Source organism: Pinus tabuliformis, chromosome 3_1 (assembly GCF_031772625.1).
Source record: "Pinus tabuliformis cultivar Carrire ecotype Pingquan chromosome 3_1, CPIR1, whole genome shotgun sequence".
Classification (NCBI taxonomy): Eukaryota; Viridiplantae; Streptophyta; class Pinopsida; order Pinales; family Pinaceae; genus Pinus; species Pinus tabuliformis.
In genome coordinates this window covers 457,648,980-457,674,652 of record NC_142301.1, presented here as the reverse complement: position 1 = coordinate 457,674,652, position 25,673 = coordinate 457,648,980, and the positions used below count along the sequence as shown (strand labels likewise).

Below are 25,673 nucleotides of genomic sequence, written 5' to 3'. Positions count from 1 at the left end.
CTTTTATTTAATATAAAGATGGTTAGTTTTTTTCTTATTAAAGAAAAAGAGGTTTTGTTACAATAGCATGAGGTTTTGTTACAATACCATGGGTCAATACCATGGCTTATGAATACCACATGTTCAAAAAACAGTAACTCACTTCATATGACATTTCTTTTAATTAATCAAATTAACTAAAAAATTAAAAAGACTATAACTACTTTGGTAATCAATTTCAACCATTGATTTTTGTATGCTACTATAAATATTTTAGAATATTTCATGGAGGTTAAATCTCTACCATCCCCTTAATAATTATTGATAGTTAAATTAAAATTTTAAAAGCCCTATTTCAAAATAAACACATCTATCAAAATAATAACAGTATAATATGCATTAGAGTTATCTAGTCAAAAAATTACCAATATTGCTTTTAATTATACGCCTTAAAATATTATAGAATTAGGTATATTGAATGTTACGCAATGGATTGACCTACATTTTTCTCATAATTTTTTCTTAATTTCAATTGCCTTTGTCTCGTCCTCTCTAGCTTTCTCATGCACTCTATCTTCATCTATTCATAGCCCAAAAGCTAAATCGTCCATTTCATTAATATTTTATAGATGTACAACTTGTGGGGACCAAACCCTTGTATTTTTATCATATTCACTAGATAATGTTGATAATAATGGATTCCTCCATGAATCTTTTATCCAATAATATGTCAATTATATATATATATATATATATATATATATATATATATAATAGAAACATTTATTCATTTTTGAATTTTTTTTCTAAAAAACTCACAAATATATTTAAAAAAAAAATACTAAACACAATAATAAAACATTACACAATTCATTCAAAAATAGAATCTAACTAATTTATTTTATTTTTTCATTTTCACCAAAATTCAATAATAGATTTGTTTATACAATTTTAATTTTTTTTTATCATTAAAAATATATTATTAAATATATAAATAAGTTAATCATTAAATAAATAAATAAACACCAAAAAGATTAACTAATCTAAACTTTAAAAACTACCTTAAAACATTTTTTAAACCTAAACACAATAACAAAAACATTCGAAATATCAACCACATTTGCCAAACTATTTAGTTTTCTGAACACTTCGACTGAACTTGAACACCAACGAATGATGGTGGGTAGAACAAGACAACTGTACTAGCTATAATACATCAAACACTACATCTCTTCTTTTCTGTCTGGGATTTGGTAGCCAAATATGACTACAAATTGAAAACAAAACATACGACATACGACTAAATAGCAGAGACTTGAGGAAAATTACAGATTTCCTAATCTGCGAGGGAGCCTTAAATGGCATGTTCTAGAACCAAATGACATGTAACATCATCGTACGAAACATAAATTAATTATTGAATTACTAGCGAGAGATATTTGTCAGACGTTTTCCTGCACCGCGTCCTTTCATGACATGTTGGCGAAGCCCGTGCATATGAATATTTCCCAGGTAATTTCTCCACTCGATCTTCTTCACATCAAATCCGAAATTCTCTTTTTCTTCTTCAGAAAGTTCTTGGAACAACTTCTCCAAATTTGAGGTATCAAATCTGTAAAATAAAATCTTGTTAATTCTATTGTAAAAATAAAAGCTTGTTAATTCTACGGAAGGACTAAACAAAAAAAATGTGGCTTTTTTTTATTTTTATTATAAATTTTCAAAATATTATTAAAATCTATGATAAAGTTAACTAATAGTTAAATCAAATCTGTAAAAATAAAATCTTGATAATTCTATTGTAAAAATAAAAGCTGGTTAATTCTACGGAAGGACTAAACAAAAAAAATGTGGCTGTTTTTTATTTTTATTATAAATTTTCAAAATATTATTAAAATCTATGATAATTTTCAAAATATTATTAAAATCTATGATAAAGTCAACTAATAGTTAAATAGTATTAGTACTTAGTATTCTCAAAACTATAAGAAGAATATATGTCTATCTATATGTTTGTCCTATCTATCAAAGTTGTAAAAGATGTAAATGCCTTTAATTTTATTACAGATTTCAAAGAATATTTTGTAAATATTATAAATTTGAGTAAAATCAATTTTCTTAATATTTTTAAAATATTAGTAAATCTACAATTAAATAGCTTTAGCTTAACAATCATATAGTAAAAAGTTTGCAGTGGCTATGCCCTAAAACTGCTTTTGTTTGGTTATGAGCTTGTTGTCTTTTTCAGAGTAGATATAAGAAAACAAGTTAACTGGCCACTAGCTAGTTATTTAGGGTGAGGTGGTTTTCCTTGAATAAAAAATTTATGTGTCAATTTAAATTGCGAATTAAATTAGCAAGCAGAGATTATTAATTATCTTCACTACTAGTTTGACAACTAAAATATTATAAATTTTCCCACTTTATAAAAAACAATAATATGGCAGATCATAATTTTTGACAACTCACCTTGCTTCGTAGAAAAAGTATGGCTCGTAAATCCCGACCATGTATTTCGATTGGTCAAGTGATCTCAGAGAAATGCTTTTCTGTCTGGGCGACATATTTTCAGCAGCGTCCAATGCTTGACCACAGAAGTGCTCCATTGATGAAAGGCAATTCATTTCTTTCAGCAACGTTATTGGTTTTCCGTTCTTATCAAAGAAGGGATTACATCTGAAATGCTCAAATATTATGTTCATGATGTCCTGGAATCTTATAGGATTTGCCATGGAAGAAGCAGCGTGATAGACGTTTAGGCCAGGCTTTCCAGCATGTTTAGCTATGGCTGCCAATGTTGCATTCACAACCATGTCTACAGGCACCTGCAATTTCAATTCAAGCATTAAGATATTTAAGAAAAATTATCATCTCAAAATACCATGAAAAGGTTGACGATTAAATATTTTTTCGGCTATAATCACTAACCACATCGAGCAGATTATCTGGATCGGCCAAGCAGCAAGATAGTTGACCTTTTCCAAAGTGGGTAAAGATTGGATCAAGCATTCTGCAGTCAGATTTTCAATTTTCAACTCTTGTTATACAATACAGATAATTGAAGAGATCCAGAAATGATTTTACTTACCGATGGCCTTCTATCCATCCAGGAAAAGGTTGACTGTATGAACTTTCGATAACACTAGGACGAACAATAACTACAGCCAAATCATCGCTCTCACTATTTATTAGCATCTCAGCCATTGCCTTTGTGAAAGAATAAGTATCCTGCCACCCGTATGCTCTTGCCCTGAATAATTTAATTTTCAAGCACTTCAGATGTTGTATCAATACAGTTTAACCTTAATAGAGATTAATGTAAAGCTACGTGCCAAGAACACAAAATAATATAATAGTGCCAAAAAGCAGCATTAGTAGGAATCTCATGGCACCTTTCAATGCCCAACTCTTTCATCTTTTGAGCAACTTTCTTTTGAGAATCTAGTCCCTTGTTCACCTTGTTGTTTGGAAAATTCGAAAACTCAGTCTCAAACCTTTCGAGAGCTTTCTTTGCTAAATTAAAATCAGCCTGGATGTTCAGAGTTGGAGCAGATTCTGCTTTCTCTTTAGCTATACTGTACCCCATCTGTAAAGGCTTCTCTAGTGCTCGACCCTGTCTTTGCCCGTTTACATATGCTGGAGTGAGAAAAACTTTGGTTCAGTGAACAAAAAGTAAATAATAAAATTTAAAAACTTTAAGCGAAGGAAACCAAGCAGAACTCTAAAACACAATTCAGCAGAAATATTAACAGAGCAGGGATGTGAAATGGTTACCAGTAGACAGGTGCATAAAAAGTTGGACTCTCTTGCAGCGTTTACCAAATTCCAAAAGACGATAAACTCCTTTTGTGTTGGTTTCCAGAGCTACGTCATACCTGTAACATAGAATATTGATTGTAAGTGAATAATAATATTATATTTTTAATTTGGTTATAGATTTTCGAATATTTAGAAAATAGTTTTGTTTGTGAATTTTTCTACAAGGTTTAAAATTGTTAGAGTAGTTGTCGTTGTTGTGTTCAAAAAAATTGCTGATAAAAATGCTTGAATTTTGTTATTTTATAGTGGAAATGAATTCAACACCATCAAAAATCTAGGGGTATCCAAAAATTTCTGAAGTAATGTATCAAAATTCTGCTGGAATTTCCATATTAGTAATACTGATACACTGCTTTTTTTTTCTTTACAAAATTTGATGCATACAAATAAAGTCAATGGTTTGATTTAACTCATGTAGCTCCATATTTCCTCAATATTCTAGAATCTACAATTACAATAATTCCACACTATCACCGTTTCATTTTTACAATTTAATTTTAATCCTTTTTTCTATAACTAAAAGAAATGATAATTAAATTGGTCACTTATTTTTCTTATTTCCTAAATATTCTAGAATCTAGAATTAAATATTACACAATATCACCATTTCATTTTTACAACTTTTTTAATCTATTTCTTTTATATAATTAAAAAAATAAATAACTAAACTGGTTTAAATTAATGATTTTTTTATTTTAATAATAATTTTGTATATATATATAAAATTTATCTAAAATTATTTTTCAAATATTATTAAAAAAATTATTTTAATTTATCAAATTAAAAATATTAATATTTAAAATTTATCAAAATTGGAAAATATTATATATTTCAAATTTATTAATAAATATTTTTCTTAACATATATAAAACATAGTATGCTTCTGATTGTTGAAAATAAATAACTTGCCAATAAGTATTAAATGGGGAAATAAATATTAAATGAGTATATACTTACAGCTAAATAACTAACATACCAATATTTAACAGTGAACATATACAACCTAGCTGATTTAATGCCATTAGAAAATTATATATTTGTTGCCTTTTCTGACTGCAGATAACTTTCCCAACTCGTGACGTGATGTCTATGTTCATTGTTTCCAAAGACATAAATTCTCTGGTACATTAACATCAAAGTATTTAAAGAGAGACACGCACAAACCTTTCATCAAATGTTGTATTGGCCGCTGAACTGACAATGATATCGACTTCGTTTATGAGCACATCGGCTGTCTCCTCCTCTATTCCAAGATTATGTTGAGTCATATCGCCAGCTACGGGAACCAGTTTTGTGAACATGAATTTATGGAATTCATTACCATATTTTTCACGTAAGCCCTTGAACAACTCCGTGTCAAAAACCTGAAAATACAGGATCATTAGAAAGAGATCACAGTACTCATCGGCATCGTTTATTTTGATAACAAAATTACTCATTGGTATCACAGTACTCATCGGCATAGTCTATTTTGGTAACAAAGTTACTATCCAGTTAATCTATTGATAGAGTTTGGTCATTATAAATTATGTAATAAAATTGTGCAATTTTATAAATTTAAAACTGGGTTTAGTTATCACTTTTAATCATTTAAATTTATTATTTTTAATAATTAAATAAAAAATTATTAATATTATGATAAATTTTTATTTTTATTTTAAATTGTTAGGGATAGGTTGGGTGTAATTTTAAAGAGTTTAAAGAAAATTAATTCTATCATCTCCCAGTTTGGAAAGTAAAACTAGATCAGTTAAACTAACTTTTGGAGCTATCTAATACTTAATAATATTCTCAATAATTACAATATAATATAACATAATTTGATTCCTAATCAATAATTATACACTTCTTAATAGTTAAAATATAAAAAATAAAGTACACATTTTTGTCCAATACATCACCATTCTTAATAGTTAAATATAAAATAAAGTAATTTAATTCCTAATAATCACACACTCTTTAATAGTTAAAATATAAAAAATAAAGTATATATTCTTTTTCAATATATCACCCAAGGATAGTTACCAAAAGTTATTGAGTGAATTTTTTTAATTTGAATTAATGGTTAGTATTTTTATAATTTAGCTTAAAGTTAATTACTTTGTGGTTGGAAGATGTATAAGAAGATTTAATTACAAAGTCAATTATTAGTCTCATAATAAAGTTTTCAAATAACTTAAATTTAGAATTAATTAATGTCTTTTTGGCCAAGTTGTGTGAGGCTTGAGATGACTTCATACTTAACCTTTGGGTTAAGAAATCATGACCCAGACTGCATGGGCACAACAGCCCTTTTGCCCACAAACATTTACTTCATAAAGTGTCTTAACAATACACCTTATCACTATCTATTTTACTCTCAATAAACTATAATCAATTAAACTCATAATCAAATTTATAATTAAGTTTATAATTAAACTTTCACATAAATTTAATTTTTGATTAAATTTAAAATGATGGATAACATATATCCCATCTTTAATATTTTAAAATAACAAAAAAATAGACCCCTTAAAAAAACTAAATTTTTCAGAAATCAATCCTTCGTATAATTTCATTAAATCAACATTTTATGAAAAAATGGATTTAGAATTATTTATTAAAATTTTACAATTTAAATATTAAAATTCTTTAAAATCTAATAAATTTAGCAAACTTTCATACCATTATAAACTTTCATAAAATTGTGAAAAAACATAAATATATATGTCAAGTAGCATTTTTGGGAGGATATATAGCTTTTCATTTAAGATTAAAGCTGGCACCACCTAAATACTCTATGGTTAATCCAAGAAATCAGCTATGGTTAATCTCAAACATACTCCACTCCACCAGCAGAGAACATGTCAAATTCAGGAGTCGGGGCTATATAATCTTACCTCATTCTTCAATCTTTTTAATGCAGAGGCGGAATCTTCAGCTCTGATGATCAGAAACAACTTTCCTACTTCTGGCTGCATCCTTAATATTTTCTCTATCAGCACTGGAATGTACAAAACACATAAGGTCTACTATACAACTGCTAGTAAAAGTTAAGAAGAAATAATAACCTAAGTAGGCTGTCCCTTACCTTTTGCAACAAAACCAGTGACACCTGTGATGAGAAAGTTTTTGTCCTTCATAAAATCTACAATTCCAAGACCCTTCACTGGAGGTATATTGGCAGAGTCGCTTGTTGTAGCAATGCTCTCCATTATTACACTGCTACTTGCTGCCTCCACTACTCCACTTGATCTTCTTTCAACTGAGAACAAAGTGCCTTCAGAAGTGCAGGAAGTTCTTGATTTCTTGCATCCCCGATATGCTTTCTTGGGGCCGCTTGGTACAAAGTTGGAGAAAGGCCGAGAGAAGGGCCTAGTCTTCTTGATTGGGAGGAGCAATTCTGATTTCTTGTCCAAATAATTAGCAAACGAACAGTCCAGAGAATTCTTTAGATGCAGGGCTACTTGTGATGTGGCCATGACTGCGTCGGGGCTTTTGCAGAACACTGGGAGCTGTTAAGCAACTGCGAGAAGATATATGTAAGGAAAGTGCATTTAATTCCAGAGCTTGTTAGTAGTTCACATATATTAAAAAGCCGATAAATGCATTTACCGATCGCCATGCAGTTGGGAATGGTCTAATCTTTTGTCAGACTTTATACAAGTCGAATTGAATACTCTACAGATACCAGTAAAACCCTTTTACGTCTCCAATAAAGTCATATACTATTTCCAATCTGCTCTAACCTAATTGTTTTAAGTTTTGGAGTTTTATTTAGATTTTTGGACAAATTTTGTATGGATTTGATAAATTACCAATTTGAATGGTAAGTTTTAAGTGATTTAAAAAAATTATATATTTAATATAATTATTTTAAATTTAAATTTTTTTCTCATTAAATTTAAATTTATTAGAAATTCTAATGAATTATAAATTTTACCAAATTTTAATATTTTAATTTTTTTTTTTAAATACTAAATTTATTAATATATTCAAAAACACTCTTAAACCCTAAAAACATCACAATCTAAAAACAAACCAAACCAAACCGATCAGATTTTCTGATATGGTGTTTTTCTACCGAAGTATCTTCACCCTTGGAGGGCGCCCACCATTATCCGGCTGAAGTAAATAACCATTAATACAAATACAGTGGAAGGTGTGGTTGACGCGCATCTAGAAGACGCGTGTGAGTGTTGTGGTGAAGTAGATAATGGGTAACAACTAACACAAATACTCAACCGAATCTCTCTCCGGGGTCACCATGACGTGCACGCCGGAAGACCACAAGATATATATCATCGCCAACTTTTCCAATAAATTTTCTGTAAATGAAGCCCACTGCCCATCATTCCCGATTATTTACTTCCAACAAATTTTCTGTAAATGAAGCCCACTGCCCATCATTCCGGATTATTTACTATTTACTTTTTGTCAGGGGTATGTTTTATAGATTTATCTTAAATGCTGATTTAATATGATGTTAGAGGATTTTCATTTTTTCGCCTGTAATTTTTTTTGTAAGTTAAACATTATTTAAATATTTTGTATAAATAAAAAAACAAGTAAATAAGTACAACAGAATAGCAAGTAAATTATACATTCCACTAACCAAACTACAGTCTAATTGCAAATTCAAAAAGAAATATCTATAATCTAAGTGCAAATTCAAAAAGAAATATCTACAATCTAAGTGCAAATGAGCAAACTACATTACAGATAGGAGGAAATGAATAAGGCAGCATGGGTCAAGTTGGTGAGCCCTCCCAACTGATGTCATGTTTCCTGCTCCTTTGCTTGATTCAAGTCCTTTGCTAACTGGCCGCTTTGTTTCGGACGTAGTTTGAAAATGGTCCAAATATAACAACACCTCTGGGAAGAACTATGTGTAGTTCCCAAATCATGTACTTTATGGGGAAAGCACTTTCAAGTCATTTAATTGGGGATGTTTTTGCACAAAACCCATGTTGGATAATTTCTAAATTTGTCTTCATCGTTTCAGAAATCACATTTGAAGTTTGTTACTTGATTCTACCATGTGGAAGTTGATTGAAATGTTGATCACGAGTTGGAAGCTTTTGGGATTAACTTGTCTACAAAGTAGACAACATAAATCCATTTCAACAACCCTAATATAAAATCCATTTTCTATAATTTCTCCTAGAGTTGTGTAGATATGCCAACCTCGGAGGTTGGTTATAGGAATTGCATAGAAGATATGGGAACTTAACTAAACATAATAGTTATTAGTAAATCCAATCATAATCCTCTCTAATTCATTAAAATAAAATATAAAAATGATAATAAAACTACTTAACGCTTATAATATTGTTGTGATATATTCATGAAGAAATATAGTAGGAATGGTAATGAATGGGTTAAACAATGAGATAAAATTATTAATAAAAAAATGTTTTAAATTGTGAAAGAGGTGACAAAATCATGGCTTGACATATTCCCTGTACTTATAATTTTGCTTGTCCTCATGCAAATAAGGTAGAGCTGACATTAGAAATAACTAGCCAATAACTCGTCAATAAAGGGCTCTAAAGTAGGAACGAAAAATAGAGGGTGAAGGTGAAGACAACATAGGACTTGTGAATATGATGGCTTTAATTAATTGATCGAGCTTATTTGCATATTGGATTATTAATGTCAACATTTTTTTTAATTAATTAACAACATTGTTTTACCACTAGGAATATCCCCTATCATGAGTTTAATTTATCTTCTTGAGTATTGCAAACTTTGCATACTTGTGCAAATAGTAACTCCTCTTGTGGTTGCTTCATCTCCATTCTACCACTAGACCTTTCATCAAGTGCAAGTAGTGTATGGTGTACATCATAGTCCATACCATCATAGCTAGCAATTAAAATAAATAGATAACTAGGATTCTTGAAAGGATCTTCCCAAAGATCCCATTGCTTTATTATATTTCCATTACACCACAACAGAGGAAACAATCTTTTGTCTAACTCCTAGGAAGTTGAGCCTTTTAAGGTAATCTCATACACTTTATTTGACAACCCATTGGAAGATAAAATATGCTCTAGTTGAGCCATTTTAAGAGTTTGTATTCCTTCATCAAATCACTTCCACCTTGAAACAAAGTTGAAATATTGTGAGATGCAACCTACGGATTAACTTTATCTAGCTCCAATGAATTCATAACCAAAACCATCTTTTGTATGGAAATTAACAAAGATGTAATTGGTCGGTCATATTAATTGGCTATAACATCCAATGTTATGACTTTTCCACCTCCACTTTTGGCTCTAATATGAGTACCTTTGGCCTTGTATTGAAGAGAATTCCATGCTTAATGATGCTCACAACTATGGCATTCGAGCAATCTGCTCTCACCACAATGTAGAATTTGAGGAAGGTTTATGAAATTTCTAAAATTTCCTCAACCTTGCTATTCCACAACATTAAAAGTTGTGACCCATAGATGATAAAATTACACTCATGATTGCTATAAATGTTAGCACTGCTACCATTAATAGTTCTAGTTTTGCTCCATCTTGAATGCTAAAAACTAGTGTATCACTTCTAAACTACTAAAAGAGATGCAATGAAACAAATGATATTAAGATATTGTGTCCATAACATACTACAACAATATAAATATTCTTGAACCATTTCTCCTTAACATGAATACTAGGAAAAGTTGATGTTTGAAGTGTCTCTTATGCTTCATATTCTCTAGTTTCCCTTTGGCACACAACATAAATAAACTTGATCACAAGTTGAAATTATAATCATTATCCCAACATCTATTAATGCCTTCACTTAGATAGAGAAAATAAAGTTCCACAACCTAATATAAGAACCTTGCATTATGAGACATGACCACACCCCATTGATTCCTAGTAGTTGCCATTGATGTCACATAAAATCCCTCCTTCCACCCTTTACTGATCCATTTGAAAGGAAAATAATCAATGACTATAAGATTGTTGAGTATAGGGTGTTCCCTTCAACATAACAACCAAATAACTTCCATTTGTAGCAACAATAATGACATTGATATAGTAATTATTTTCCATTATTTCATAATCCAGTCCTTGTGTAGGAATACTATAGAAAGATAGTAAACTTGAGAAGTGAATATTGTATTAGAGACTAGGAAAATACGAAGAGGGAGGGTGAATTGGTATTTTAACAATTTTAAAAATTATTTTCTCAAAGTAAGAATACTCATATACACAGTAATAAATAAAATCATACCAATCTAATAGTGTCTAGAAACAAGATATTAACATGGAAACCCAACCAAGAAAAACCACAATTTTTCTTTGATTATGATGCAAAAAAAAGCTTCAACTTGAAATTACATCAATTTTTGTTGGCTACATATTACAAAATGCTCCAACCTCAATTTTATTTTGCAAAGACCAACTTGTTGATTTTTATAGGAACCAACCTGAAGGAAGCACCAAATCTCTGTTATGCAAGTACCTACCTATACAACCTTTCAAATCCTTCTTTCATAAATTTTAAAACTCATGTTTGAGGCTTCTTTTTCATAAGATATTACTTCATCAATTTCTCCTTCTCAACTCTACTCTTCATTTCAACACACACATCTATGTCTTTGTTCATGTCTTTTATCTTCAATGTCGTTGCTACTTCTGTTCTTAGTTGATTTTGTATTTTAAATTTAAGCTTGCAGCTAGGCCTCATATCTATTTTAGATTAGTTGTTTTCCTCACTGTTTCTTCAGCCACACTCATCTCTACATTCTTTAATTTTTCAATTATTTAACTCATGATTCAATAATTTTATTCTTCGTCTGCATGTGAATAGCACATTTTCCATTCCCTGTTAAAAACATAACTCTAACTTCTTTAGCTTGTTTTTCCAAATTTGGTGTTTGGACTGTAGTTGTTCTTTTTCTAATTTTGGTGCTCAAATGCCAAATTTGTAGAATGCCATATTTTCTTTAGCACCTTTGTTTTCGATAACACCTTTACTCTAAAAAACCATAGGCTATAAGTAATGTTTAGACCTATAGTGCCTAACCTATTCATTTCATAAAATTTGGTATCTGGTTCACTTTACTTTTGGACTAAATGTCTATATGCATGTTCCCATATCACAAGATAGTCAAATGAGCTAGATGAGTTAGATTTCCTCAAATGGAACTGTGAGTAGTATTCAAAACCTTGACCTTCAAATATTTCCACCTGAAATCTAGTATTTGGCCATTCCCTTCGTAACTCTTTTCCATGTCTTCAGGAGGTCTAGATGCCTAGATACACCCTTCAATACGAAAATACAAACACTTGACAATGTGACCTAAAATACCTTCAATGGAAGTCTGGATCTGGCATTTTGTTAAAATGGTTGCTTTGCGCAACCCTCGGATACCTAGATGGTCAGATATCTCAACCTTCATGCAAAAATTCACTCTTTTGGAACCTTGAGACAACTCTCTCTAAGATATTAATCTAATTTTGAAATAATAATTAAACCCTTGAATTATTTGGACACAAAAACTTTTGAATACTTTTCACTTCCCTAATAAGTTTGGATGAATCCGACTATTTTTTCCATGCACTAACCTATTTTCACCAAGGACTTCCCGAGTTCCCCATATTGATTGAATCCTTCTCTTACTGCCAAACCTTCCTTCACTTCAATACACTTTTTCTCCCCAATCCTTGGAAGTTTTATCAAGTGTCATATATCATTAGAAAGGTATTTGCAAGAAAATTTGAGCAATTTACTTATAGACAAAATGCCTTCATAGATAAGCTACATCTCATTAGTAATAATCATCCAAAGACCCCCCCTAAACTTGTATTCACATGTTCCCTTGACATTAATGACTAGAATTGGCATCAATGAAAACACTTTTCTCAACAATCTTCCCATCTATCAATAATGGAAATACCAACAAAGATTGCTACCAAACATTATAATTCATTGATTGAAACTCCATCACTTGGGCAATTGATCCTGCTACTAGTTGCACATTCTCCAATTTCGTTGTTTTTCTAACCCTCCCACTTTGGTTTTGAGAAGCTAATAACCATATTGCATTGTACCTTGCAAATGTTTTCTTACTCTCCCTCTTAATATATTCATATCAATATCCACAAGGCATCACATAATTCTAATGTTTGCTCACTCTCCCCCTTTGACATCAATGGAAATGGGTTTAGGAGCTCCCCCTACTCCTGCATACTTGTTAAATCACCCTAAGCTTTATGAATATCCATATATCCCCGCACTTATTTGGACAATTATTTGCTTGTGAAGAAGGCTAGTTAAGAGAGGAGAGAGAAATTGTTCCCAAATTCTGCCTTAAATACTTAAAAGGTTCTCGTGAAAGAGGCTTGGTAAAGATGTCAACAACTTGTTCTTTTATGGAAATATACTACAACCTCACAATTTAATTTGCAGTTTTTTCTCTAAGTGGCACTTTATGGGAATATGCTTGGTTATTTCATGCATACCAAGATTCTTAAATATGATAATAGCACTCAGGTTATCACAAATAATGGGAATAGGATCTAAATAAGTTATCTTCATATCCTATAAGATTTTCTTCATCCCCAGAATCTGAGTGAAACTAGTTGCAATTGCAATGTACTTGACTTCAGTCGTAGAAAGAGAGATAGATGTTTTCTTTTTGCTCAACAGAACCATTAGGCACTCTCCAAGATGGAAATGACCTCCACTTGTGCTTTTCATATTATCCATATTTTTGGCCCAATCAACATATGTATATGCAGTTAATGAAAAGTTTTTACATCGTGGATACCATAACCCATAATCCATTGTAGCTATCAAATATCTTAATATTATTTTGGTTTCTAAGAGATGACTTTTCTTGGGGTTTGATTGATATCTATAGACAACACCAACAACTTGAATAATGTTTGGTATAGAAGATGTTAAATATAATAGGTCACCTATTATTGACATGTACATTGTTTGATCTACCTCAGGTGACTCATCATATTTGTTGATATTAAATCTAGTGACCATTGCAGTATTGACAAGTGAACATTCTTCCATTCCAAATGTCTTCAACACTTATTTGAGGTACTTTTCCTAGGAGATGAATACCCCTCTTGCTGATTGTGTAATTTGTAAACTAAGAAAGAATGAAAGTTCCCCAAGCATGGAGATTTCAAATTCAACTTGCATATCAACTACAAACTTTTTACTAAGTACATCTGCATCACTACCAAAAATGATGTCATCAACATAAACAACAACATTTAAAATATGTTCATTTTCAGATTCAATATACAATTTGTTGTTTGTTTCTCCTTTTTTAAATCCATGTTGTAGCACATATTTATCTAATATAGAATACCATGCCCTTAGTGCTTGTTTAAGTCCATATAATTCCTTTTTCAACCTACATACTTCCTCAATTTTTTCTGACAACTGAAAACCTTCTGGTTATTTAATGTAAATCTCCTCAGGCTCACCATTCATGAGAGTTGATTTGACATCCATCTAATATTCCTTGAACTTTTTGTGACTAGCTAATACCAAAAACATTTTGATAGCCTCTAATATGGCTACATGAGAAGAAGTTTCATCGAAATCTAAACCTTGAACATAAGCATAGCCTTTGCATACTAATCTAGCCTTATTTCTCACCACTTATCCATCCTCATTTAATTTATTCCGGAAAACCCATTTGGTACCAAAAACTTTTTTTTTGTCTTGGAACCAAATTTCAAAGTCTAATTTTTCTTAATTTGATCTATTTCTTCATTCATAGTGTTCACCCAATATTCACCTTGGCTTGCCTAAGAGAAATATTTTCCTCAATAATAGACAACATAGCAACATCTGCTTGATTGGGCGGGATTCATCACTCTTCTTTTAGTTTTGATTCCTACATCAAAATTGCCAACAATATGATTCAAAATATAATGCTTTTGTACATATCTTGAGGGATATTTTGGATGGGGCTCTCTGCCTCTTCATTGACTTCTACTTCAAGTTCTTCATCATCATATTCATTGTTGACTTGTTCATTCGAGTTGATATATCTTGGTTTCTTGCCTTTGACGGGAATAGAATCATCCACTCTTACATCAATGTTGTCAACTATTTTTCCTAATATTTTATTGTAACATCTATAACCTTTGCTCTTACTTGAATATCCTATAAATATTCCATCATCTTATCTTGCATAAAACTTACCAATTGATGTAGTTCTGCCTTTTGAAGTCCTCATTTGATAGGTTGTCAGCATTCCATTCAATTATCTAATGTTAGAGTGTTGATCTTTGGCCTTTCCTCAATGAATGACACATTGGCATTAAATCTTGCAGGGAGTGAACTCAACACGTTTTGAAATATAAATGAATTTGTTATTGTTTCATCAAGTCCTCTTAGTGTATTGACTATTTCACCCACTCGAAGGAAGAATTTAGCTATTTCCTCATCCTCGTGCATCTTTAACTGTTCGATCTTAATTTTTTAGCCTTGAAGTTTATCCTTCTTTACTTTATTGTCTCCTTCATATAAACTACTCATCTTGTCCTATATTGCCTTGGTAGTGGTGCATTTTGTAATTTTTACCAATTCATATTCAGGAAATACAACAAGGTGTGCATTCATTGCTTTCAATATTATAAGTGAATTCAAGCTTATCATCTTTGTTAATCATGACAATTGGCTTTGCATAGCCATTTCACATTTTTTCTTTGACATTTGCACCAAGATATTGTAAGTAAGTCCTCATCCTTAACTTATAAAATGCATAGTTTGTTCTGGTAATGATAGGAGCCTCGTTGGCGTGACTTCCATCCTAACTAAACATTATCTCATATTTACCTTCCAGTTATTAGACTATTATTGAAGGAACTTGGCTCTGATACCAATTATTAGAAATGAGGAAAATACTAAGAGGGGGGTGATTAGTGTTTTAACAATTTTAAAAATTACTTTCTCAAAGTAAAAGTACTCAACGACATAGTAATAAATAAAAAAGAACAATCTAATAAATTTTGAACACGAGATATTAGCATGTGTTGAAAAGTGTGCAACAAGAAATGTGCTAAAAATAGAACTCCTAAAAATAGCACTTCTAAAAATAGCACTTTGGCCAATGAGCATTTTGGCCACCTTGTGTGAGAGGTGAAACTGCTAAAAATAGAATCTTCTAAAAATAGCATTTATGGGCCCCTTCCTATTTTTAGCAGTCCCTAGTCTAACTATAGGAAGTAAAGATGAATTTGGTCTTAACAGTAGTTTAAAATATTAATTAATTAATCTCCATGAGATAATTAATTATGGAAAATTAAACTTGAAGTCTTTGTGAGAACATGCAATTAATTCTCTCCACTGATTGACGAATTAAGTATGAGTTCTATAATGAGAGAATCAGTTGACTTAGTTTAACTTAGTCAAGTCCAGTTAGATTATTTTAACAAGTTGTTAAAATAATGAAATATAGTTTGTTAATGCTTGCATGCATGTGACAACTATTATTTCAGATAACTGAGCATTCCCTCATGGATAATTGATGCATGTCAGTTTTGTGAGAGACCCAGTTGAGATCAGTGAAGGGACATTGTACTATCAGTTGGATTAATATTTTTCCTATAAAGGAAGCTCATCCATGATGAGGATTTATCTCCTTTAGGTTTGTGCAGTTAGATCATAGGTTAGCGAGTGTGTGAAGAGGCCAATTCACACATGTGACATCACTAGACCCCAAGGAAACTACACAAGGAAATAGGAGCCTTGGAGGGCAGAGGAGAAGGTTTGTGAGAAGCCTTTGACTGTCTATGAGCAGCAAAGAAATTGTACTCAGAGATGGATAGCTTCTGAGCTAAGGCTTTATGTAATCCGAACTATATTTCCACTTGTATGATAATACAGATATGGGGTTTTAGACAGGTCCTTTCCCCAGGTAAATTCTTCTATGTTATGTGTGATTGATTCCTTCTTATGAGTTATATCTGTTCTTATTGATGTTGCTCATGGTTGATTAAGCTTCCGCTAAATTGTTTGTAGAAGTAGATCAAGTGTTTTGCTTTAGTACATTGCATTACCAAGTGATCTACAGGTGGGAAATTTCTACATGGTATCAGAGCTAGCTGATTTGTAGAAAAATTCTACAAAATTCTACAGCATGGAAACCCAATCGATAAAAACAATAATTTATTTTCTATTAGGATGCACAATAAAGCTTCAACTTCAAATTACATCAATTTGTGTAGGCTACAACCTATAGAAGGCTCCAATCTCCTTTTTCTTTTGCAATCACCAACTTGTTGATTTTTACAGGCACCAACATGATGGAAGAACCAACTCCCTATTGTGAAAGTACCTACTTGCACAACCTTTTACATCCTTCTTTCATAAATTTTCATACTCAGATCTAAGGCTTCTTTTTCATAAGAGATTACCTCATCAATTTCTCCTTCTCATGTATGATCTTCGGCCCAAGGCACACATCTTTGTCTTTATTCATGTCTTTTCTCTTTAATGTTTTTGCTACATATAAAGTTTCATGATAGTTGCTTCTATTCTTAGCTAATTTTCTATTTCAAATTTTAGCTTGTAGTTAAGCTTCATATATGTTTTATATTCATTGTTTTCCTCAAAATTTCGTCAACCACTCTCATGTTTTCATTCTTTAATTGTTCAATTAGTTAAACTAGCATTTGCACCAAATGTTGCAAAGGAAACGCCGTAAGGCATAAATTGAGGAACAATTCCGACATGGGAATGGGAAAATGTACATAAGATGCAGATATGTAGCATAAATGAGATTCTAAAGATGTATAAATTGAAGTTTATTTAGGGTGCCTAAGTCTATATTTTTTTTTAATTATTGAATTAATATTGCATATAAATCTCATAAAATTCAACAAACCTATAATTGAGGGCTCTGATCTCTAAGTTTGACTTTGGGTCATTAACATGGTAATGCACTGTCTCAACCACTAAACCACATAACAACAAACAAAAGACTACAAAATGTTACGATCATTACTATAGTAAACCCAATGACTCTACACACAATAATTTATTCTTTACTCGAAGAGAATATTGCTTAACCATATCCACAAAAATATTGCAAGGTGGAAAGCATTATGCAGAACAGAATCTCTGTTATTATAACTTGTAAGTTGTAGCATTGTTCCAACCAATAAAACTATCTTCACATTTTGGAAGATCAAATGGAAATAAGTTTTGAAGAATTCAATAAAAAATGTCCAAGATCATTGGATCACATGATTAATGGTACCCTGTCCTATGAATCTAATATTTTTATGCACTTACAATTAAGGGAGAAAACAAGGTCCAAACAATGTATACCACAGGGACCAATAAATAGTATATTTGAAAATCCTTACTAGGATCAGAAAAAACAACATTACTTCTCCTTAAATCCTTCACAATCAAATTATACAATTGTTGTACAACACAAGGCCCATGCTGTTGTCAATAGTTCTGATTGAGAATGCGACCAGATTCCTTCAATCTCATACAGTGATTAATGCACCAATTATACAATTGTTGTACAACACAAGACTCATGTTGTTGTCAATCAAGCAATAGTTCTGATCGAGAATGCGCCATATTCCTTCAATCTCATATAGTGATTAATGCACCAAAAACAGGTGTACTAGTTGCAACGACTTTTATATCATTTTACTGATGTTGTCATGTCAAAATCAATGTGATACAATTAAGTCACCTTTAAGAAGAACCTCATTGCAATTTCTATACAAGGATGTTTGTCTTATCGTTACTCATTCTAATTTCACCTCTTTTATTGTCAGACTTCACGAATTAGCCTCCAAATGCTTGCTTCATCCACAGACAAAGAAACCAAAAGAATCCAAAATTATCAAATACAAAACAAGCAAGGACACTAGAGCCCTACCCACATAACCAAGCTTTCTTGGCCTTTAGGATTCTTGTCATTGATTGGTTTTCTTCTAGTTATTAGCTCTAGAAGAACTACTCCAAAGGAATACACGTCTATTGTTGTTTCCCACCCCCTCGAGAATAGATTCACTAATGGATTCCCACAGTCTAAAATAGAATCCAAGGCATCAAAAGGTAAACCTAGGATACCCACTTATTCAAGACATGTTCTCTAGAGACTGTCACTTTGCATTTAAGTAATTTCATTCATCCTCTTATGCAGATCTCAACAAGTTTCCTTCAACCGATCATCTTGGGTACCTGCTTGAGGTACTGGAGAATAACGAAGATGAGCCTAAGCGGGACAATGATTATCAAGAAAAGTAGAGACCATCATCCACAGTCTGTAGTTCTGTAAAATAAAGAACATGACAAAGATTTTACTTAGAAAACAAGCTGTCAATAATGGGTTCCTGGAAGTAGTTGAATAGAAGCTACTTTGTTTTGTTTTGGTGTTTATTATAAAAAAGTAATGATCAGTGAGTTTATTTCCTTGCAACAGCTATGGACATAACCTTCCAGAGAGTCCATTTTCAAATCTTAATGGATCCAATGGTATTAAAACAGTATTATATACTACAGAGAAAACAATGGGGAACATGCCCACTATTTCCAAAGTTTTAACACAAGCCTCATCAAAATCTGCTATCGATAAGGAACTTACTTGTTCTATATGCCTGGGTACTTAGAATATTCATTTTTTTTACAATGTTATTTCAATGATTTATCTGTATTCTAACAACAGACAACAAAATCTGAAACTTCTACCCATAAATCTATGTGCAAATGCCGTTGTGGAGCCGAAGCAATTAGCATGTAGCCACTTATTTTGTTTCAAATGTGCGCCAAAGGTGAGATAAACCAAGCACTCATTTGCATTATTAAATCAATATATTTTTGAAAGAACATATATAACTGATTCAGGCTGCCATTTCTGTGAATTCTGTTGGTGCAGGTAATTAAATTGTCTGAGGAGTGCCCTATCTGTGTGCAACACAAGGGCAACCAAGTCTTTAAACTTTCTGCAAGGAGAGATTTACAATTTGATTATTACCCTTGGGAAAGAGAGCCAGTCCCACACCAAATGTGTTGTAGTTATACAAAATATACATCATGATACTCAGCTTGGTCCATTTCTCAGATGGCACCGGGTCTAAAATATAAAACAATTTAAAAATGGTGCAAATGCAATCCTTTGTACCTATATGAAGATACAGATAATGTACACAGTGCCTCGAGATACATCAAGGTTCTGCCTGGGGCCTGATTTATATTTTGTTTTTTCCGACTGAGATCTTCATCCCCACTGAATTGGGATTTTCAAACTGAGCAGGCAGCCAAGAAATTTGTCTACAGATAACTATAGAAAATTCGGAAGATGCCAAGGAAATCGAAACTCCAGCGAAGCCATCACTACTGTCTGCGAAGGGTTTCGAGTGGGTAATCTCTCCAGCATGAGATAAACAGGGAGTTCAACCAGCGCTGATTAAAATTCCAACTATAAAATTCCAACTATAATGATCTGATCCAACGGCACAATCTCTTTTAATCGTCTAACACATCAGATCAATGGTCGAAAATAGGACACGGTGGCATATAAGGGAGTTCTTCCCAGAAGGAAACGCCTTACAGCATAATTAACTTATAAAATATCTAGATTAAAACATATTTTATGATCAGACTAATATTTTAAAAGCTTCCTTAGTACAGGATGGAACATCAAAATAATATTTAGACAAAAACATCAAGCTAATATTTAGATGACGGATAAAATAAATATCATGCCAAGGGTAATTTTAGAAGGAAATTGCCAAACACATACCAACCCACTGCGTATTCTGAATTAAAGGTTAAAAATAACACAGTGAAACATCCATTTTCAGCGTAAAGAAAACGGGAATGACAATTAACCCATTAATACTGCAGTACACTAATGAAGCATCTGTAGTGAAACTGAAGACCGGCAAATGGAGATATAAGTCCTATCTAAAAAGTAAAACAAGGAAGCGAGCAGATAGATACGCTTAAAGCCTAACAATTTTTTGAGGATTCTTGAACCAAGAAAAAGAGTGGAAAGTGTGAAGTTTGATGAGAGATTCCTTTGCAAGCATCTAATCACGGTTCAACTAACCATCCGAGTCATTCCTACCAGTACAGTTGGTAGGATATCGCTGGTCGAGTTGTGGTTGAGATGGACACTCACTCGCAGTCCTCGTGACAGTCCTTAATGGTGTTTGGTAATCCTCTAGTGATCTGTTCAGGTCTGTTTTGTCATTGTACCAAAATGACCTACTAGCTCTTGACAAAGGGCAACTAAACGAGACTGTCGAAGACAACAACGGTCGCAGAAGCGGCGGTTTTCTCTGGTTTTCCTGGAGGTGCCAAAAATGAACCGTTGCATATTGTCTTCCAGCAACTGCAGATTTATATTTCTACTCACATTTATTCTCTGTTGCCGTCGCCGCTGCCGATTTGGGTTCCTTATCTGCGGTGGATGCAATCCTAGCTAGTTATGATACCGCTGTCGATGTTGCGCCCCTTCCCGCGGGTAATCTCTCCAGCATGAGATAAACAGGGAGTTCAACCAACGCTGATTAAAATTCCAACTATAATGATCTGATCCAACGGCACAATCTCTTTTAATCGTCTAACACATCAGATCAATGGTCGAAAATAAGACACAGTGGCATATAAGGGAGTTCTTCCCAGAGGGAAACGCCTTACGGCGTAACTAGATGTTATCAAAGCAACTACTCCATTACTACAACTGAAACAAAACTTGGTAATGTTGTAGCTGAAGAGGGCAACATAGACTAAAACTAAAAAGAGTAGATGATTGTCCAAGTAATACTTGAAGTCTGTTATAGATAGTTGAGTTCTTCCCACTCTTCAAATTTCTATCCGTTGCCTGCTGAAAATGGATCAAGTGGGGCATTTTTGAGAGCATTCCTTGTTATGACAGGGATTGCTGAACAAGAAGTCTCGTCTAAATTATCATTCGCAAGAGCATCATGAAATACCTCAAGAGCATTATGAAATACCTCAAGAGCATTATGAAATACCGCAAGAGCGCCATGAAGATTATATAGCCAAAAAGTCCCCTTATTAAAATTGATAGATCACACTTTCAAAATTTGTTGAAAGATTAGAATCTACACTGTAATGGTAAGGACCATCAACCATCTCGTCAAACAAATGAAGCAGACGTCATACATTTGGACTACTCATTTACAACATGACTAAAATTTATCAAGAACAAATAATTCACTACATTTTTCATTGAAATGAATTGTTAGCTTTTGCAAAGATGAGGTGTTTACTTTTGCAAACTACAACTGAAGAAAAACTTGGTAACGTTGTAACTGCAGAGGGCAGCATAGCCTAAAACTTAAAAAGGCAGATGATTGTCCAAATAATACTTGAACTCTGTTATAGATAGTAGACTTCTGCCCAATCTCTTCAAATTTCTATCCTTTCCCTGCCCAAAATGAATCAAGTCATTTCTGAGAGCACTCCTTGTTATGACAGGGAATGCCAAATTTAAGCTAGAGTCCCATCCAGGGTAACTTTCTTTAGTCGAGACCATCTGAACAGCAAGCCTCAAATTTTTTTTAAATTACCAATCATATTGAAATACCGCAAGAGAAATCATGAAGATTATATAGCCAAAATGACCCCTTATTAAAATTTCCAATAGTGGAGCGTTTACCTGGAGTTCTTTGGTGAAAAAATAAAAACTATGAACAGGAAAAATCATATTAAAGATTTATCTGGCATAATCTTAGCAAATGTTTTTACTGACAAATTCAGTGCATGTGTCATTTTAATAGGGATTTTGTTCAGATCAGATACAACTTACAATGATGAGCTTTTTATCTACCCCAAATTTTCTCATAAATTTCTGAGACCAAGAATTGCAAAATCTGCCAGTTCTCTGCTGAGCTATTCTCATACTAAACATAATATTTCTCGGCTGCAATATCATCTATACAAAAAAAAAGAAAAAAAAAGTAATCCACCAAAACCTAACATCGCACTTGGTTACAAAATTTGCTTCTCTATAATAGAGCTTATCTGTAGCCATAGCCATATTTGTCCTCTGGTCACTAAAGAGTAGCCATATTATCCCTTGTTCATTCTGACCTATATGCTGACATGTGTAGACAAGCTTGATCTCCATGTTGCTGATGTACCACTGAATCTGAGGAAAGTGTGAGTGATCTCACCATCCGTTTGAAAGCCACAGAATAGACAGATCCCGATCTATCATTTGCGAAATTTTTTTCATTGAGAAACCCAAACTACTCAAACACTGTAATCTTTTCTTCTAAGGTTTCTTTCGCTAGATTAAACGTTCCATGTACCGCAACTACAAACTTCTTTGATCCCAGCTTGAAACCCAAATCCTCGGCAATTCTAAATGACTTCATTACCTTTTCCTCTGAAGCCATGAACATATGAGGATGGTTAGCTACTAACTCTGATAATACTCGACCCACAACACCCAATCTTTCCGAAAGAGAAATTGTAGATTTAAGCTTCTTCTCACTGGCTCCAAATTCCCTTGCATATGTAATAATTAGTTTAGGGATATCCTCTTCCTCCATGAAGGTCCCAAGGAAAGTCAACTTAGACTTCAGGTTCATTTTGGATCTATAAAAAAGGAACCTAGGGTTGAGATAGACCACTCTTCGAAACTGAGCAGGGGTGGTCAAACGACAGCCCTTTAACAATTCCAACACTTCTTCCAAATTTTGAGTCGATTTTTCCCTAAGAAGACTGTTGTGATGTCTAAAGTATTTTGCAAAACAAAAATAAAGGATCTGTAAATTAACTAGCAGACAGGCAATCGCATTGAAGAATTTCAATCCAACCGACAGTTCATCATTCATGGAGGAGAAACTATGTCAAAGGAAGAAATGGAAGCAATTTTGAATAACGCTTCATCTGTGTTTAGGCTTATGTCAGAGCTTGAAGGCAGAGTTGAGACGGTTTCAAAATTACTCCATCTCATCCAATGCCATACTTCCTGCTCCATGAAACAATAATGAAACAATAATCTGAACTAAACCACACACAATTAAAGTAATCCACAATCTACACGTCATTGATACATTGAATAGATTTCATTTGCACATTTTATGATATTAAAAGAGAGAAATACATGAAACTAAATTTTAGACATTGAACAGTTTTCTTAATGCCTGATAAGGAAAACACATACATATGCATCTGTGTAATTTGGAGGTCTGATCGGTATAAAACTCTGGTTTTGGTAGCCTTAAACCACCAAACTAAAACCAAAGAAGATGCCGATAATTATGTTCATGAATACATAACTAAATAACAACCAGTAACTATGTTCTTGACTACATAATTAAATAACATCCAACAAACTGAAAGTTGTTGGGTGCAGACTCCACTTCAGTTTTTTCCCTATGAATCGTGGAGATAGCACCTATAACATTTCCCTGACACATTTCAATGCCTTTATTTGCAATTACAAAAACCATGAACGTCTGATTGTTCATGTATCCTCAATTCAAAACAATTTTTTACAAGAGCTTAGTTGTCTGTAAAGTTCAAAACTTGTACTCAACTCAGATGCATTGTCCCCTCCATAATGGAATGCATCATGGATTCAAATGGCTTCATCCTTGGAGGGATTAGTTTTTTTCCAGAGAATATTATTCAAAGAAATCATAAATGCATCCTGGAAAACCTTAAATCTTGAATAGCAGGTATAATTTCCTGGATTATGGTCTTTCTCATTTCCTTCCTCTGTTCCTTGGGGATTTTCTGAAGAGCCTCTATCACATTTATATTATTTTCTTCAACTGTCTCTTCTGCTATGTAAACTGAAGATTTCATGGATACTTATAATATGCTGTAAAGGGATTGAACAACACATGAATGCACCCAACTTTAAGAGAATCGAACAGGGATCTCCGAGTAGGGCTATCACCAGGAGGCTGAAGGTAGAATTCGGATTGCATGAAGAGCTTCACTTTGTTTTTGGGACCTAGGCAAACGTAGGAATTGCAGTTCAAAAAATTGCAACTCTTTGGTTTGCCTAACATTGTTCAATGAGGACGGAACGAATGGATTTTGTATTGTTGCATCTTGGAGAACCTGCAAAGCTTATTAGATGGGGTCTCTGGCTTATCTTGATCTGCCATTGCCATTGCCAAATATCTTCATCAGAAAGAGGATGAAAGAAAATACAAGCATCCAAGTATTTAAAGTGCAGTAGAGATTCAACAGTCCCATGTGCGTGAAAGAGAACTCCTACATTGCCAGCTTGGTTAGCACAGCAAATGTGAAAGGAATCATACCATCGTGGGTTTTTGGGTTCGTCAAGGATCTGAGTTCAACCCACTAGAGCTTTCTCCAGATCGATGGTCGCGTACAGTCTGTTAGCTCCTTTTCCAAACCCCATAGTCTCTTGAATGCCCCTCAATGTTTTGAATGAACTGTAACCATAGACACAAACAATAATAAAAAAAAAGACAAAAAAAGACAAAATGAATCACAGAGGATTCGATCGTTCTATATCTTAGAACTCAAATTACGCCATTTTTTACCTTTCTGAAGGACTTGGGAGCTCCTCCCGTCACTCAACCAGGATCACTCAGTGAATCTACCTCGAAGATAGTTACATGGAGAGTTCCATGAATCAATAGCCGAGCCATTACTGATCACAGCCCATTTAAAGCGATTTCTAAGCCTATCTAAAGATAATCCTTGCAAAAATGGAGCCTTTGTTCCATACACAGGAAAAGGAGCCTCCATAGTTATTAGCAGGTGGCTTACAAAGTCTTCCTCTATCACCACCATTGCTGGTCTACTGAAGCCCTCCTTTACTTATTTTGTGGTTTCTTTACCGTTACAGCTGCTTGGCAGTTAATAAACTCATGGATCTGTCGGGAGTTCAACCAGCGCTGATTAAAATTCCAACTATAATG

At 32.9% G+C, this 25,673-nt stretch overlaps 1 protein-coding gene across 1 annotated transcript; it reads right to left on the bottom strand.

Annotated features, from left to right (window-relative positions):
- Window positions 1-1,109: 1,109 nt before the first annotated feature.
- On the bottom strand, window positions 1,110-7,307 carry LOC149187721 (fatty acyl-CoA reductase 2, chloroplastic-like). The gene is made up of 9 exons (XM_089412866.1): window positions 6,869-7,307; window positions 6,678-6,781; window positions 4,963-5,162; window positions 3,754-3,854; window positions 3,372-3,615; window positions 3,068-3,229; window positions 2,908-2,989; window positions 2,449-2,804; window positions 1,110-1,591 (listed from the first exon to the last, which is right to left on the bottom strand). The coding sequence occupies exons 1-9, from the start codon at window positions 7,257-7,259 to the stop codon at window positions 1,405-1,407; spliced, it is 1,827 nt and encodes a 608-aa protein (XP_089268992.1). The 5' UTR covers window positions 7,260-7,307; the 3' UTR covers window positions 1,110-1,404.
- Window positions 7,308-25,673: the final 18,366 nt, after the last annotated feature.

What these genes read in the sequence shown, in the direction of transcription:
- LOC149187721 (XM_089412866.1), bottom strand. Translation starts at nt 7,259, where the DNA reads ATGGCCACATCACAAGTAGCCCTGCATCTAAAGAATTCTCTGGACTGT. An exon ending in TTTTATGCACCTGTCTACTG is followed by an intron (nt 3,616 to 3,753) that starts GTAACCATTTCA and finishes TTCTCACTCCAG; the next exon opens with CATATGTAAACGGGCAAAGA. An exon ending in GGATGGATAGAAGGCCATCG is followed by an intron (nt 2,990 to 3,067) that starts GTAAGTAAAATC and finishes ATCTGACTGCAG; the next exon opens with AATGCTTGATCCAATCTTTA.